At 36.8% G+C, this 16,131-nt stretch overlaps 1 protein-coding gene across 2 annotated transcripts in view; it reads left to right on the forward strand.

Moving 5' to 3' along the window:
- LOC112050699 (uncharacterized) overlaps nucleotides 1-16,131 on the forward strand; it is a 52,151-nt gene that overhangs the window by 21,013 nt on the left and 15,007 nt on the right. For both annotated transcript variants that reach the window (XM_024089024.2, XM_052890443.1), the window contains exons 2-5: nucleotides 8,984-9,779; nucleotides 10,550-11,530; nucleotides 11,800-12,218; nucleotides 14,241-14,368. In XM_024089024.2, the coding sequence (XP_023944792.2) occupies nucleotides 9,021-9,779; nucleotides 10,550-11,530; nucleotides 11,800-12,218; nucleotides 14,241-14,368 (2,287 nt within the window). In that variant the 5' untranslated portion in view covers nucleotides 8,984-9,020. The remainder of the gene's footprint in view (nucleotides 1-8,983; nucleotides 9,780-10,549; nucleotides 11,531-11,799; nucleotides 12,219-14,240; nucleotides 14,369-16,131) is intronic.

Raw genomic sequence — 16,131 nt, forward strand, 5'->3', positions numbered from 1 at the left:
TAGAGAAAAAACACACTATAGTTGCTACCCTTGCGCATTGTTTTATACAAATCGAACATTTCTTGTGATTTGTGTAGTTTTTTTTTTTATTGTGAAGTGTGTTTTGGTATTGAAACATAATGCCACGATTCGGTTATACGGCTACTGAGTATACCGATATGATTTTAATTTATGGTGAGTGTCAACAAAACGCGACGCTAGCTTTAAGAACATATCGTGAACGATATGGAGGCATACGAAGAGTCCTACAAACGCTCGTATTATTGTACAGGCAGTTCAAAGAATTCGCGAAAATCAGTCTTTGGTTCCGTCTCACGAGGGTGCTTCATCTGAAATATCAGTATAGTTGGAAGAAGGAATTTTACAATATTTTACGAACCATCCAACATCCAGCATTAGAAAAGCGGCACGCCAGTTTGAAAAGCACCATAAAACTGTGCTTAAAATATTGAAACAGCGTCCATACAAATACAGTAAAGTTCAGGGGTTGTTATCCAGAGATAGGCCGATCCGAGTAGAATATTGCCGCTGGTTACAAAACAAAATAATTGATGACTCTGAATTTATTTTTAATTTAATGTGGACAGACGAAAGTACGTTTACTAGAAATGGAATACGGAATTGCCAAAATCTCCGCTACTGGAGTCAAGTTAATCCACATTTATTTCGAGAATCTTCTCACCAATACCGTTTTTCCCTCAACGTCTGGGCTGGGATTCATAGGAATCAAATAATTGGTCGTGTTTTTATTGAAGGAAACCTCACAGGCGCTAAGTTCCTGGATCTCATTAACGGACCAATAGCTCGAGCGAAAGTGGTATCAGTTGGATGGAGCACCTGCGCATTCTGTGTTAATGCCAGAGGGCTCTGAAATGTTTGGACAGCATAAATTGGCCGATACGGACCTTGCAGGTGGCCAGCAGGGTTGCCAGATCTCACTCCATTGGATTTTTTCTTGTGGGGATTTATTAAGAACGAGGGTTATGCTCGAGAAGTTAATACAGTAGTAGAACTGAGAAGCAAAAACAATGACGCTTTTTTTATTTTTTTTTATTCATTACAAGTTAGCCCTTGACTACAATCTCACCTGATGGTAAGTGATGATGTAATCTAAGATGGAAGCGGGCTAACTTGTTAGGAGGAGGATGATAATCCACACTCCATTCGGTTTCTACACGACATCGTACCGGAACGCTAAATCGCTTGGCGGTACGTCTTTGTCGGTAGGGTGGTAACTAGCCACGGCCGAAGCCTTACACCAGCTAGACCTTTTAATGAGTTGATGATGATGACGCTTTTAATAAGTTAATAACAATGGTTGTCAGTATTGAATTGTTGAGAAAAGTAAGAAACAACATCTCGCGACGTTGTAACATGTGCATTTTAATCAATGGTGGACATTTCCAGCATTTAAAAAAAGCTAAGTACTGAAAATACGTACGAGTACCTACCTATTATACCTTTTTTTTTTTGTTTTATCTCTCATTTATTTATTACTTCTTTTTTTTTAATTTTTAACAATATAAGTATAAAATACAAAACATTATTAAAATTTATAAAAAAAATTCACCCTCCCGCTGCGGGACATTTGAGTGTCCAAGCAACCGGTGGTCAGGGCTCCAGAGTGAGGAACCTCCTCACAATACGCGCCGTCTCAAGAATCACTGCCTTTTGTATCCGACTCTTGATCCAACAGTTAAGCGAAAGCTTCTTAAGGTGTTGGTCGAAGCTTTTCGCTATAAGACCATTGACAGAAATTTTGTTTTTATTATTATCGTCAGAGTTAGCACGGAACTGCATGGCATTACATCGTGCTAACTGCCTCTAGGGTATTTCCCATTTCTTTTTATCCTCTTTTTCCTTTTCTTCCTTTCTTATTATTATTTTCCGGAGCATTTGTGCATATTTTTGCCACTCGCCTTCGCTTGACAGCATACGCGCATCAGGCTGCCGGAGTCTACATCCTATCCATCCTAGGCCGGAGTCTACATCCTATCCATCCTAGGCCATCTACCCCATGTGTCGCGCCTCTCAGATCATCACAGGCAGGGCATTCGAATATGGCATGTCGCGGAGTGTCCTCTTTTCCACAGAAGTAGCAATTTTCGGAAGGAGATTCCCCTATTGCGAAGAGGTATGCCTACCTATTATACCTATCATGTTTAAAATGTGTGAGTTTTGATTAGTAACATTTGTAACAATGACATCTAGTGACAAGAACAATATCTACTCGTCTCGTGCGGCGTACAAAATACAAATTAATTCAATTTTGGCGCTCCCGCCCGCCGGCGCGGCGTGATTATTTATTCTTATGTAGATAAGTACCTACGTCTCGATCTTGTATACCTATTTAAGTGTATCTTGTATATGTCGATCGTTCATTTTACAGGTTGACTCGTATTAATTATTGTTTGATTTTCCTTGTTAATTTAGTTTCCCATAAATGTTAATTTTGTTATTTTATTACTCTGTTCGTTCTTGTTTCATTATTTTATTTTACTTTGTATTCATGTATAAGTTTTAAGTTAAGACACGTCACGTAGACACGTCCGTGAACTCACAAGGTTTCACCTGAAAACCAGCGCCACAGCTCGCTGTGGCATCGTGCTGAGGTGGATACCTGTTTTGTCCACGACCAGATATTTGTATGTTCTGTTTGTTTATTTTATTTTATTTTATTACTCGTGTGTGGTCAAATAAAGATATATTCTATTCTATTCTATTCTATATGTAAGTGTAGTACGATCTTGTATTTTTAAGTGTATTATGGCAAATAAAGTTCATTTCATTTCATTTCATTTACGAGTGCATGAAAGAACTTGCGATAGAAATGTACTCATTATGGTAAATCGGTTCTGTAATGAGGATCGATAACCTATTTTTATACCTACATGAAAATTCATACAGTTAGTCTATCTCCCAAGTCGCAGTACTCGTTTGTTGCACGTGCTCCAATTAGCACCAATTAATGACCCGCAACCCGGTCCAGGCACTTAGGTATACTTACTGTATATAGTTGTTATATAAACAAAACCTTTAAATATTATTCTTGCATCTTAATACGCAAATTGTTAACGAAAGAAATACATTCAAACATCACCTTTACAATAAAAAATAAATATCCGCAACTGCGAAATTTAAGAAGCGCCAACAACATAATTTTACGCCCACCAAGAACTAATTGGAATGATGACACGTTTTTAAATTGTTTATAAATTAAGAGTATGCTAATAGTAAAACAATTTTGTAAAAGTAACGGAGTATCTGCGGTCATTACTTTCGGAGCTACAGGGATTTAAAGGGTCAGGTTTGCGGCGCTGCCGCGGATCCCTGAAAAACGCCCCATACAAAATGGCACGAACTTATGACGTCGTAGGCAATGATCGTTAGATTTGTATGGGCTTTCAAACAAAATTACTAATATCTTTGTTATTTGTGAGTTTATGTTTATATTTCATATATTAAAAAATGCACATTTAATGTAAGGAAGCTAAAACTGTATGAATTTTCATCTAATTACGACAAAAGATTTTTAATAGATTTTGAAATTTTATAATCTCATTTATTTTGCAAATATCCAGACAATATTTGCTTTTTATGTACAAATTAGTTAACATTGACCTTATTTACCCGAATGTATCATAAAAATCAATATATTCATACCTAGTCATCATCCCCATTAAGAAGGAATTAAAGGTCAAAACTTGGATGTTATGTATTGATATAGCAATATGCCATAGATTTAGCGATCTGTTATACTGTTTTATTGTTCGGTCAGCATGCCCAGTATCAGGACAGATATAGAATAGGTTCTGGATGAACCAGCCAGTAAAATTCTTATATAAGAGAAGATGATCTTCGGAATATATTATTTTGATTTGAGTAATAAATATCTGAAACCATTAAGGTGGAGTGGAAACCAGAGTTGTGTAGGCCACTGTCGAAACCCTAGTATGTCGGCGTAGAATATATTTCTTATTTTTAAAGTCTATGTAGTCTATGTAAGACAAAATATTAATTTGTACAAACGAAAAGGATATTTAAACCCACGTCTTACTAGACACGGGCATAAGTTATTTATTTCTGCATATCGTCTCCAAAGAGTAAAAAAATCTTTTGTCGGTTTGGGTGTACTCTTCTATAATAAGATCCCTAAGACTGTGATGGACCTGCCAATGCATAGCTTTAGGCAATGTGTCAAAAAACATTTGCTTAGTCGAGGTTACTACACCATTGATGAGTTCCTTAATGATAAAAATGCTTGGAGGCCGTTGGATCCGCTTCCACCTTCACACAGGAAGTAAAACTATATATAAGAAATTGTAATGTTGTCATCAATTGTAATTATAATATTACTGTATGGTTTTTTTTTTAAAGAGCAACTGTTGAGTTTCTTGCCGGTTTCTTCTCAGCAGAACCTCCCTTCCGAACCGGTGGTAGAATCTTTACAAATAGTTAACTGACGTTGATATGAATAACAGCTCAATGAGTAGGAATGTTTCAAATACGAAGAACATTTCCACATAACTTAGTAAAGACCGCACAGCAATGTGGGTAAACTGTCGGACCTAAATTAATACGGTCGTGACCCTAGCCAAAATGTCAAAATGTCTTTTTTAATTTATAGGGAATATATGTATGACGTGTATTAGCTATTTGCAATCAATTAAAATTATTGTATCGGCCATTTTGTGGAGAGATTGAGTTGAGGTCAGACGGTTGCATTGTGTAAGGCGTCGTCGCTTCAAAGCTACTACTGTGTGCAGACATTTGTGAATAATTAGTATCAGTGATTTAGTTTTGCTTTAATTGTCTAAAGTGTATTTTGGATGTGTTGAGAAGGGTAAGTGTTAGACTAATATAAAACTCGCGCATTACTTAATACGTAGGTAACGATTAAACATGATGTTGTTTCTATTGTTCTTAGCCTCTTGAAACGCCTTCTCAGCACGAGGGAACTGTATTCACAAACCTGATCCCTGAGGGTCAGCTCCGAGCTAGCACTATTGAAAGGCTTGGTAGGGTGCCTGCAGAACATCTAAACGCAAACCCTCCTGGCGTCCAACATTAGTTCACAAGTAGATTAGTGCTGTTTGTTGCATCTTCTAAATAATGATTCTTAATTGATTCAATAATAATAAACTTGTGATTAGAAGATTACCGCCATGTGGAATGTTGAGTCAACTATTATTGTTCCGATAGTTGTTTCAGTCAATGGTCTTATAGCGAAAAGCTTCGACCAACACCTTAAGAAGCTTTCGCTTAACTGTTGGATCAAGAGTCGGATACAAAAGGCAGTGATTCTTGAGACGGCGCGTATTGTGAGGAGGTTCCTCACTCTGGAGCCCTGACCACCGGTTGCTTGGGCACTCAAATGTTTTTTATAAATTTTTAATAATGTTTTGTATTTTATACTTATATTGTTAAAAATTTAAAAAAAAAGAAGTAATAAATAAATGAGAAAGAAAAAAAAATAAACTTGTGAAATGGACTTGTGTACTTCAATTAGAATAATCCATAACAACGTGTGTGTAAACTGAGCCTACTTGAAATAAATGATTTTTGATTTGATTTGATTTGAAGTCTTTCAATATTAAATATCAAAGGTATGGGATTACGCATCACTGTATGATGCTAATAAGTGAATCACCGGTTGACCAACGTGTTTTGTGATTTCACAAAAAGCTTATTGAATGAACTAGGTTTTTTTTTTTTTTATTCTTTACAAGTTAGCCCTTGACTACAATCTCACCTAAAGGTAAGTGATGATGCAGTCTAAGATGGAAGCGGGCTAACTTGTTAGGAGAAGGATGAAAATCCACACCCCTGTCGGTTTCTACACGGCATCGTACCGGAACGCTAAATCGCTTGGCGGTACGTCTTTGCCGGTAGGGTGGTAACTAGCCACGGTCGAAGCCTCCCACCAGCCAGACCTGGACAAATTAAGCAAATCTCAATCTGCCCAGCCGGGGATCGAACCCAGGACCTCCGTCTTGTAAATCCACCGCGCATACCACTGCGCCACGGAGGCCGTCTAGGTATTGTAGATGAGCAACGAGGTTTGTTTTTTGGATTGAGATGAGAATATTATTTGCCCCCATACACTTATTATTCCTCAGTAAATTATATTTCAGAATCCCAATTAATACACATCCTCGATCACATTCAATTTTGTGTAATCTGCGCATACGAAATTTAGAAACAATGGGGATGATGACTAGGTTTGAATATATTAATTTTTATGATACATTCGGGTAAATAGGGTCAATGTTAACTAATTTATACATATAAAGCAAAGATTGTCTGGATATTTGCAAAATTAATGAGATTATAAAATTTCAAAATCTATTAAAAATATTTTATAGTAATATGAAAATTCATACAGTTTTAGCGTCCTTACATTAAATGTGACATTTTTTTTAAATGAACTATAAGCATAAACGAACAAATAACAAAGATATTAGTAATTTTGTTTGAACGCGCATACAAATCTAACGATCATTACATTGCCTATGACGTCATTAGTTCGAGCCATTTTGTATGGGGCGTTTTTCAGGGATCCGCGGCAGCGCCGCAAATCTGACCCTTTAAATCCCTGTAGCTCCGAAAGTAATGATCGCAGATACCCTGTTACTTTTACAAAATTGCTTTACTATTAGTATACTCTTAATTTATATACAATTTAAAAAACTGTCATCATCCCTATTCTTATATACCTCGGTTATGTCTTTCTTTTAATAAATTGTGATTGACTGACCAGGAAATTGACCTCTTCTATACCTCGGCTACTTGCTCGGCTAACTTGTTTATGTTAAGCTAGCTTGTTGATTTATCAATTTTGTTTTGTTGTTTTTGTTTTCTCTTTCGTCTTTTCTTTTATTTTATCTCTATTATTATTATCATTATCTCTTTTTTTATATTTTATTATGTTTTATTGAAGTATGTTTTCCTTGCGAGCTTGCTATCTAGTATGTAAAATTTATTCGCGAAATCTTGTAATTGGCTATAATCTGTTTTCTGTGTTGTTACTTTTATTATCTTTGTATTTAGCTGTAAGTTTTCCTTTCTAAACAAATAAAATAAAATGAAATTTGTATATCTATTTAGTACGAGTACTACAATGGAAGTTGAGCAAATTCGCGAATAGGACATGTTGGTAACTTAGTGAACTTTTCAACGAATTCTGCAGTTTAAGATAGATAAGTGCATAGATTTTGAAAGGATTTTAGAAGCATCTATACTAATATAATAAAGCTGAAGAGTTTGTTTGTTTGTTTGTTTGTTTGATTGAACGCACTAATCTCAGGAACTACTGGTCCGATTTGAAAAATTCTTTCAGTGTTAGATAGCCCATTTACCGAGGAAGGCTATAGGCTATATATTATCCCTGTATTCCTACGGGAACGGGAACCACGCGGGTAAAACCGCGCGGCGTCAGCTAGTATTTTATAAATCTTGAAAAATTACAGAACTTTTGTCGCGGCGTAATTTGTTGTTTTCCAGTGTCTGGATGTATATTATGTAATAAAAGTATTTATAGGTATTTGCTGAACGCGCGTATAAATGTCAATCATTACCTATATAATAAACAGTATTGGACAGGATGGACAACAAATGCAGTATCTATTAATCTGTGAACAAATGTTTAACAGGTAGTAAACCAAATAACATTTAGGGAAAATTATTAGTGATGCGCCGACTAGTTGCCGACTAGTCGGTAAAGCCGATTAGTCGGCAAAAAGCGCCGACTAGTCGGCATATTATTTTGTATGTATTTCTCAATAATATTATGTATTGAGGAAGAAAAAAACATCTTTACTAAAGATTTTCTTATTGTCATGATTAATTTTTTAATCAACTCTTTAACTTCCATGAACAAAAACAATTATTTGTACAAAAACAAAATACTTTTCATGTCACTTGCTTGAAAATTTGCCAGACCATTGATCGGCATTGCCGGCCGTGGCTAGTTACCACCCTTAACGTACAGGCAAAGACGTACCGCCAAGCGATTTAGCGTTCCGGTACGATGCTGTGTAGAAACCGAAAGGGGTGTGGATTTTCATCCTCCTCCTAACAAGTTAGCCCGCTTCCATCTTAGACTGCATCATCACTTACCATCAGGTGAGATTGCAGTCAAGGGCGAACGTGTAAAGAATAAAAAAAAAGAAAGTTTTTTATCGTCTATCCTATGGTGTAGGGTATTGTTATTGGCACTATTTATGCGATGTAAGTGCTAATCTAATCTACGGAACCCTCAGACAAATTATTGTATAGGACCTGCCTCGCTTGACCGTACTTTTCTGTCAATGTATATGATCAACGATCTAATGCGATTATAAAAACTGTCTCTATAGTATCGATGTTAAATAGTTGTAATCGTGTTCGTCGGTTAAAGAACTCCGTAAAAATACCTTTTTGTGTAATTGAATGGTGTAAAAGCTCGTTTTCCTCAGAAAATGACAGACAATTTTGTTCGTAGTGCGATAATAATAATAATAATAATAAAATCCTTTATTCAGCTAAAAAATACAAATTAAAAAAGAAGAAGAAATTACAAACTAATACTAACAGAGCTTACAAGCTACTTAAAGATACCTACTTAAATTACAAAGTTCCTCTGTCTGTACTTAGTATAATAATATAATAAAGAAATTCAGCTGAAAGGAGCGCTGCTCAGCTCGATACTACAGTTGAGAGCTGTAGTGCTGATTTTCAGGCATAACCCCAGGTTGAGCTCACGGACCGATCGGACATACTTTTGCGGCGTCGCTAACAGTAATTATAAAATAATAAAATTATATAAAATAATATACGATTAGTAATAGGTACATAATAGGTACATATTAATCTTACATCACCAAGCTTAAAGAAAAGTTTAGGAGTATTAATACAGGTCAGGTATATTAATACAACCCTACACTGTGGATGGCCCGTTTTTGTCATCCAGATAATGTTACTAATAAAGAAATACTTGTTACAGATGCAGGAGGGACTAGAAGCTCTTTAAACTGCTCACTATGTGCCATTCCAATTTCCCCGTACAAAACAACACACCAATGGCTGAAAGTAAAAACAATACAACAATGGCGGAAGGCAAGAACTCCCTCAGAAAAAAACTATGGGAACCGTTAGTCGCATTATTCCGAAAGCACAAGAAAGGCAAGAAGAAACAATCAAAAAACAGAAAGCAAGAGTCAGACGAAATTCAAAATATAAATGAGATAACACAAAATGAGATGCACGAGGAAACGCCATTCAACAATCTCCTCAAGAAATTGGAGAAACTCGAAATCGAGAAGAAAGCACGGCTGAATAACGAAGCATCGGGTCTCAACGACCAAGACGGCGACTGCGATTTGCAAAATGAGATTGAAAGAGAGAAAGGAGTGTTAGAAGAGTTTATTGAAACAGACAAAAAGTCACGAATAGAATACACGCCGAGTCCCAACGATTGTCATGAAGAACTTTTAGAGAATTTCAACCAACTTGTAGTCGAGAAGAAGGAAGATGAAGAATTGAAGAAGTTTTCAACTAAAATTGTGTGTGAAGACAGGGTTTTGAGGATCGATTCTCAGTCGTCCGAAGATTGTGGATTCGTTGTTAACTCAGCCCAAGATTCTGATGGAAATGAAGATGGGGATAAAGAAGAGGAATATGAAAAAGAAGATGGTGATGTTAAGACTATGAAGAAGAAAGTCCACAGGGCTTACCTCAGAAGGGGTCCTCTAAGGAACGACAAATCTAAATCCACCACCGCTTCTATTCATCCATATAAGGTATTTTTTATTTTATAAAAAAATATTAGTACAGTGGAATACTTTATTTTTTTTTTATTATTATTATTTACAAGTCAGCCCTTGACTACAATCTCACCTGATGGTAAGTGATGATGCAGTCTAAGATGGAAGCGGGCTAACTTGTTAGGAGGAGGATGAAAATCCACACCCCTTTCGGTTTCTACACGGCATCGTACCGGAATGCTAAATCGCTTGGCGGTACGTCATTGCCAGTAGGGTGGTAACTAGCCACGGCCGAAGCCTCCCACCAGCCAGACCTGGACAAATTGAGAAAATCTCAATCTGCACAGCCGGGGATCGAACCCAGGACCTTGTCATGTAAATGACAAATTTAGATGCGAACAACATAAAACTACTCTGTACCATAATAGTTTATTCATTGCGGCAGTAAGAATTTATAATAAGTTACCAAAAGAAATTAGGAAAGAAAAGAATATAAATTGCTTTAAAAATAATTTATATAAATACCTAACTCAACAGGCATTCTACAGTGAAAATGAGTATTTAAGTTGATATTATTGTTATTTTTATACATATTTTAATTGTAAAGATGTAAATTTTAAATGGTGAAATTGTCATTTGAATCATTAAATACTTAATAAATAAATTGCATGCCTAATTGGCAAGATACATTTACCATCTACATCTACCGACCACCTGTATAAATAATGCATGTATCTGCAAAGAAATAAATTGATATGTAATATGAAATATATGTAATATGTATGTATTGATTATACTTTTTACAGATTTCGGACCCACAGATGCACTATGGCAGGCAAGTGATCGTGAAAACAGACTTCGCCAAAACTGACCTGCCTGTGTTAACTTACGAGGATGTAAAAAATCTAAGTGGTGATGAAGAGTACCGACTCAGCCAAACAAATCAACCCAGCCTAACGTATCAATCCACCCAAACACATCAAATGGAATCCCCCCACGAAACCATAGACAACTCACCAGGGGGCCCCAATTTGTCGTTGGACGTCGTTCTCAAACAGCATATTGCGGAATCCTTTGGATATTCACTAAATCACCCACGCGAAGCATCACCAATTTCCCAACAATTTGGAGAAAATTCAATAAAAATTTTAGCGCCCAATGAGGAAATCACCTTAACTGAGAACTCAGTGCTGTCTTCACAATCGCCCCAGCAATTTGGGGAGAGTACCCCACCCGGAATGTATCAATTCACCCAAACACATCAACTCTCCCAAACGCATCAAGTCGCCCAAACAAATCAACTTACACAAACACATCAACCCAGTGAACCCGCAAATCTCCCAGATCAGTACATGTGTAACTTGGAGTTACACACACCTACACAACCCAACTCTGTCACTGTCAACTGTATGTATTTTCCCGAAAATCTCCTAGATCTGGACATGAATAAAGAATTTAATGACGTAAGCGAAAACGTTGGCTTGGAGTTGGAGCGTTACACACCAACACCACCCAGCTCTGTCAACAGCAGTTTTATGTATTCCCCCCAAAATTCAAGCATGGAACGGGGGGGTTCCATGCTTGAATTTTTGGGGAACGAAACCATAGACAACTCACCAGGGGGCCCCAATTTGTCTTCGATCGACCAAATTGGTCTCGAATCGTATATGGAAATCTTTAAAAATTCACCAATTCACCGACGCGAAGTATTTGAAGACTTAAGCGGAAACTTTAACTTGGAGTTGGAAAAATTAAAATCTGCTACCGCTTCTATTCATCCATATGAGGTAATTTTTATTTTTTTTTAAAATACTAGTAGTAGTGGAATACGTTATTATTGTTCCAAAAATTATTTTAAATTAAACGAATATACAAAAATTAAGAAAAAGCTTGGATCCACTGAACTGATTCTGAAAATCCTTTTACCACTAGAAAGCCACTTTATTTGTGAGTTTGTATTTTGTTCCTATATTCCCACGGGAATGGCGACTACGCGGGTAAAACCGCGGGCGTCAGCTAGTATGTAATATGTATGTATTGATTATACTTTTTACAGATTTCGGACCCACAGATGCACTATGGCAGGCAAGTGATCGTGAAAACAGACTTCGCCAAAATTGACCCGCCTGTGTTAACTCACGAGGATGTAAGTTACAAACTACCTACACAACCCAACTCTGTCACTGTCAACTGTATGTATTCTCCCCAAAATTTAAGCATGGAATCCCCCCACGAAACCATAGACAATTCACCAGGGGAGCCCAATTGTACACCTGGAACAGTGTACAAAAATTTGAAAAATTACAAAGACCGCCAAAAGGAGTTGGCGAAACTATTCGCCAAAATGGAGTGTTGCCAGTTAATTTTGAAACCCTTTAAGGAGATCTTTCGGGAGAAGCTGCATAAGCTGTCGAAGGAGAAAAGGAATTGGCTGTGCTTGAGTGTTGCCAGCTTGGAGCTGAAATTTGCCTACAGGTAATTTTTTAGTACAGTATTAGACAATGTAGACCAAATTAAACGACTAGGATGTTGAATTGGATTAGAAATTAATCTATTAAGATTTATCCCTTTAATTATTACCCCAAATAATTTATTAAACTCAGAAACTTCCCTTAAATATTTTTTAACCCAATCAATTGCCTCCATTAATTTTCTTTTCACAATTATTCCAAAATTATTTTTAATAAAAATTTTTTTCTTAGATAATTTTATTTCGATCCTAATTAATTCTTCTAAACCATTTTTAGCAAAACTACTCAGAAGTGGATTAAAAAAATAAGAAACCAATGTTAACATGATTCACAATATATTCAGGACAACTTAATGAACAAATCAAACTGAAATTATATTTATTTCACTCTACAGTAGGATGACAATATGTTAGGTTATATTCGATAATGTGGGGACTGCAGCTCGTTGCAATGTGGTTGCAATAACGTTCCTTGTTGACCACAACTAACATTGAGATGTGGAAATTTCCTCTTTTGAGCGTCTCATTTCATGACCTAGTAACCATAGCTGGGCATTAACTCGTTAATACGTTAATCGTTAATTAACGAAGTTAACATTTTGATTAACGGATTAACTTTTAAGTTAACTTTTATAAATGTTAACGGACCCGTTAACTTCCGTTAATATGCAGAAGTCCGTTAATCGTTAATCCAATGCCTATTATTTACCGCGCGACGCGAAAAACAGGTTCAGAGAAGTAAGAAATGATGAATGATATTTTTTTCAAAGAAATCAACAAATTGCTATATTTATGTTAAATATAGATAAAATCAACAAAAACAAATTACACTTTTCCCCAGTGCTCATCCTTATTTTTCCAATGGTGATCTCACACAATGATATAAAAATGTAATATTACACAGTCATATTAACGGATTAACGATTAACGTTAACTTGCGTTGATTTTTCCGGAATGTAACGCTTTAACGAAGCTAACTTTTTTTGTAGCGGATTAACGATTAACGAAGTTAACTATTTGATTAACGGTGCCCAGCTATGCTAGTAACACATCTAATAGTATTTATCATCATTGCACGAGACCACTTAAGCCGACAATACGGCCAGCGTCTTATATCGCCAGTCGCTCCCACCCGATCGCACCCCAAAATCACATATCGCTCGATAACATCGTATGTGCTATCTTCTGATCACTTTGAAGGCGGTGTCAACACAGTGATGCATTAACTAAGCCGATTAGATCCTAAAGTTTTAGGATACAAAGACAGTTTTCCTGTGGTTCTTTCGGAAACGGCTTTAAATTAGCACATACGATTTTATTTTTCGCTTTTTAGTTTATTTTTGTGATTTAGAAGTCGGTAAATAATTATAGTATATAGTCTATTTTATAACTTAACTTCACAAACCTGCTCGCATCCATAGATGATACATTATATATTCTCGCACCTATAGTCATCCGCCTCGCGTATTTTGTATAGACAACTAATAAATAACGTTTTTCTAATTGTAGTTTATTTAAACATGGCCATGATATACCATTTTAGAATCCTTACAAAAAGCTCATGAATTTGATACCCATATTGCAATATTAGTGGTTTTTTTTCACCTCGAGTGTATAGCGTCTCATAGTCGTCTTGTTATTTTAGTTTTACCTATCTAAGAACACTTGGGTTATTGAGACAAATCTAACGATATCCTAATAACGTAAATCCAATCAGTGGTTTGGAAGATATGAGGTAATAAAGAATATTACATACATACAAGGTACGCGCGAAAAACATAACCCTTCTTGCAGTCAGGTAAAAAGGAAGCCTTAGTTTTTGTAACTATTTCAAAATTAAAAAATTTCGTAGCGTGGTTTACTTGTCTTGTCTTAATGTTTATACATTACCAAACGACCTTGTAAGCTTTGTGATATGGTTTGAGGTTTTATATTGGGTATGGTTTTATTTACGGTTACCGGACGAGTGGTTCTTCATTCATCAATAAATTGTTTATTTTGCTTTAAGAAAATGATTTTTCTTTCAGCGTCCTTATTCATACACTACGGGACCTGTCCAAGAGTGACAAGGAGGAAGAGCTCAAGGAGGCGCTCTTCTGTCTGGTGTGCAACAAGGTGCTGTCAGAACAGAAGACACTCTTCGTCGAGGAGTTTGGTAAGTCTTCTGTGTCACCATCTCTTACATACACTATGGGATGTCTCCAAGAGTGACAAGGAGGAAGAGCTGAAGGAGGCGCTCTTCTGTCTGGTGTGCAACAAGGTGCTGTCAGAACAGAAGACACTCTTCGTCGAGGAGTTTGGTAAGTCTTTCTGTGTCACCATCTCTTACATACACTATGGGATGTCTCCAAGAGTGACAAGGAGGAAGAGCTCAAGGAGGCGCTCTTCTGTCTGGTGTGCAACAAGGTGCTGTCAGAACAGAAGACACTCTTCGTCGAGGAGTTTGGTAAGTCTTTCTGTGTCACCATCTCTTACATACACTATGGGATGTCTCCAAGAGTGACAAGGAGGAAGAGCTCAAGGAGGTGCTCTTCTGTCTGGTGTGCAACAAGGTGCTGTCAGAACAGAAGACACTCTTCGTCGAGGAGTTTGGTAAGTCTTTCTGTGTCACCATCTCTTACATACACTATGGGATGTCACCAAGAGTGACAAGGAGGAAGAGCTCAAGGAGGCGCTCTTCTATCTGGTGTGCACCAAGGTGCTGTCAGAACAGAAGACACTCTTCGTCGAGGAGTTTGGTAAGTCTTTCTGTGTCACCATCTCTTACATACACTATAGGATGTCTCCAAGAGTGACAAGGAGGAAGAGCTCAAGAAGGCTCTCATCTGTCTGGTTTGCCCCAAGGTGCTGTCAGAACAGAAGATATTCTTCGTCGAGGAGTTTGGTAAGTCTTTCTGTGTCACCATCTCTTACATACACTATGGGATGTCTCCAAGAGTGACAAGGAGGAAGAGCTCAAGAGGAGCTCTTCTGTCTGGTGTGCAACAAGGTGCTGTCAGAACAGAAGACACTCTTCGTCGAGGAGTTTGGTAAGTCTTTCTGTGTCACCATCTCTTACATACACTATGGGATATCTCCAAGAGTGACAAGGAGGAAGAGCTCAAGGAGGCGCTCTTCTGTCTGGTGTGCACCAAGGTGCTGTCAGAATATTTGTTTAACCTCCATGCTACAATACAAAATATCAAGTTAAAAGAGCACCGATGTAATAAGTTAATGATAAGACTCAGAAATGAAAGTTTGCAACGGGCAAAATCTTCTGGCATTGATTCGCATAAACAAGGATATGAAGCTCATTCATTCGCGCTCTGGAATCTGAGAAAAAAGCTAACCATGAATCCTATATTAACACTCATAATTAACATACCTAGAGTACCCTGGTAAAACCTAAAAAAATCATCATTAGTAACGAATAAAAAAAAACAGTTAAAATTCCAGCGATGCTAAGTGATCCCATTATAATAAATAAAAACTTCCTTGATGTACCAGGCGTAAACGCAGTGCCTTTTTCTGACCTTTCCTTCTTTTTAACCGACTTCCAAAAAGGAGGAGGTTCTACGTTCGGCAGTATGTATGTTTTTTTTTTTTTTTTTAGTTTCAAAAGTATGGTAGTAGTCAGTTTACTCTGCAGCCAGTGGGTAAAAAATTAATAGCAAAGATTATTAAGAACCTAGAATCAAATGCATTAGGTGTAGACATAAAGGAATTAGAAAATGGAGATGCATCGCACTGAAATTCACAAACAAAATTGTCTGTCGTTTTTGAGAGGGACGAGGTAAACACATCGAAAATATTTAACACCATTAAAAATATTCTATGTCCATAACATTACACACAACTATAAATTTGACTCGAAATACACACACGCGTAATTTTTACACAGCTTAATAAACACATTGCTTAGACCATTCACAGATTAAA

This window comes from Bicyclus anynana, chromosome 27, assembly GCF_947172395.1.
Source record: "Bicyclus anynana chromosome 27, ilBicAnyn1.1, whole genome shotgun sequence".
Taxonomy (NCBI): domain Eukaryota; kingdom Metazoa; phylum Arthropoda; class Insecta; order Lepidoptera; family Nymphalidae; genus Bicyclus; species Bicyclus anynana.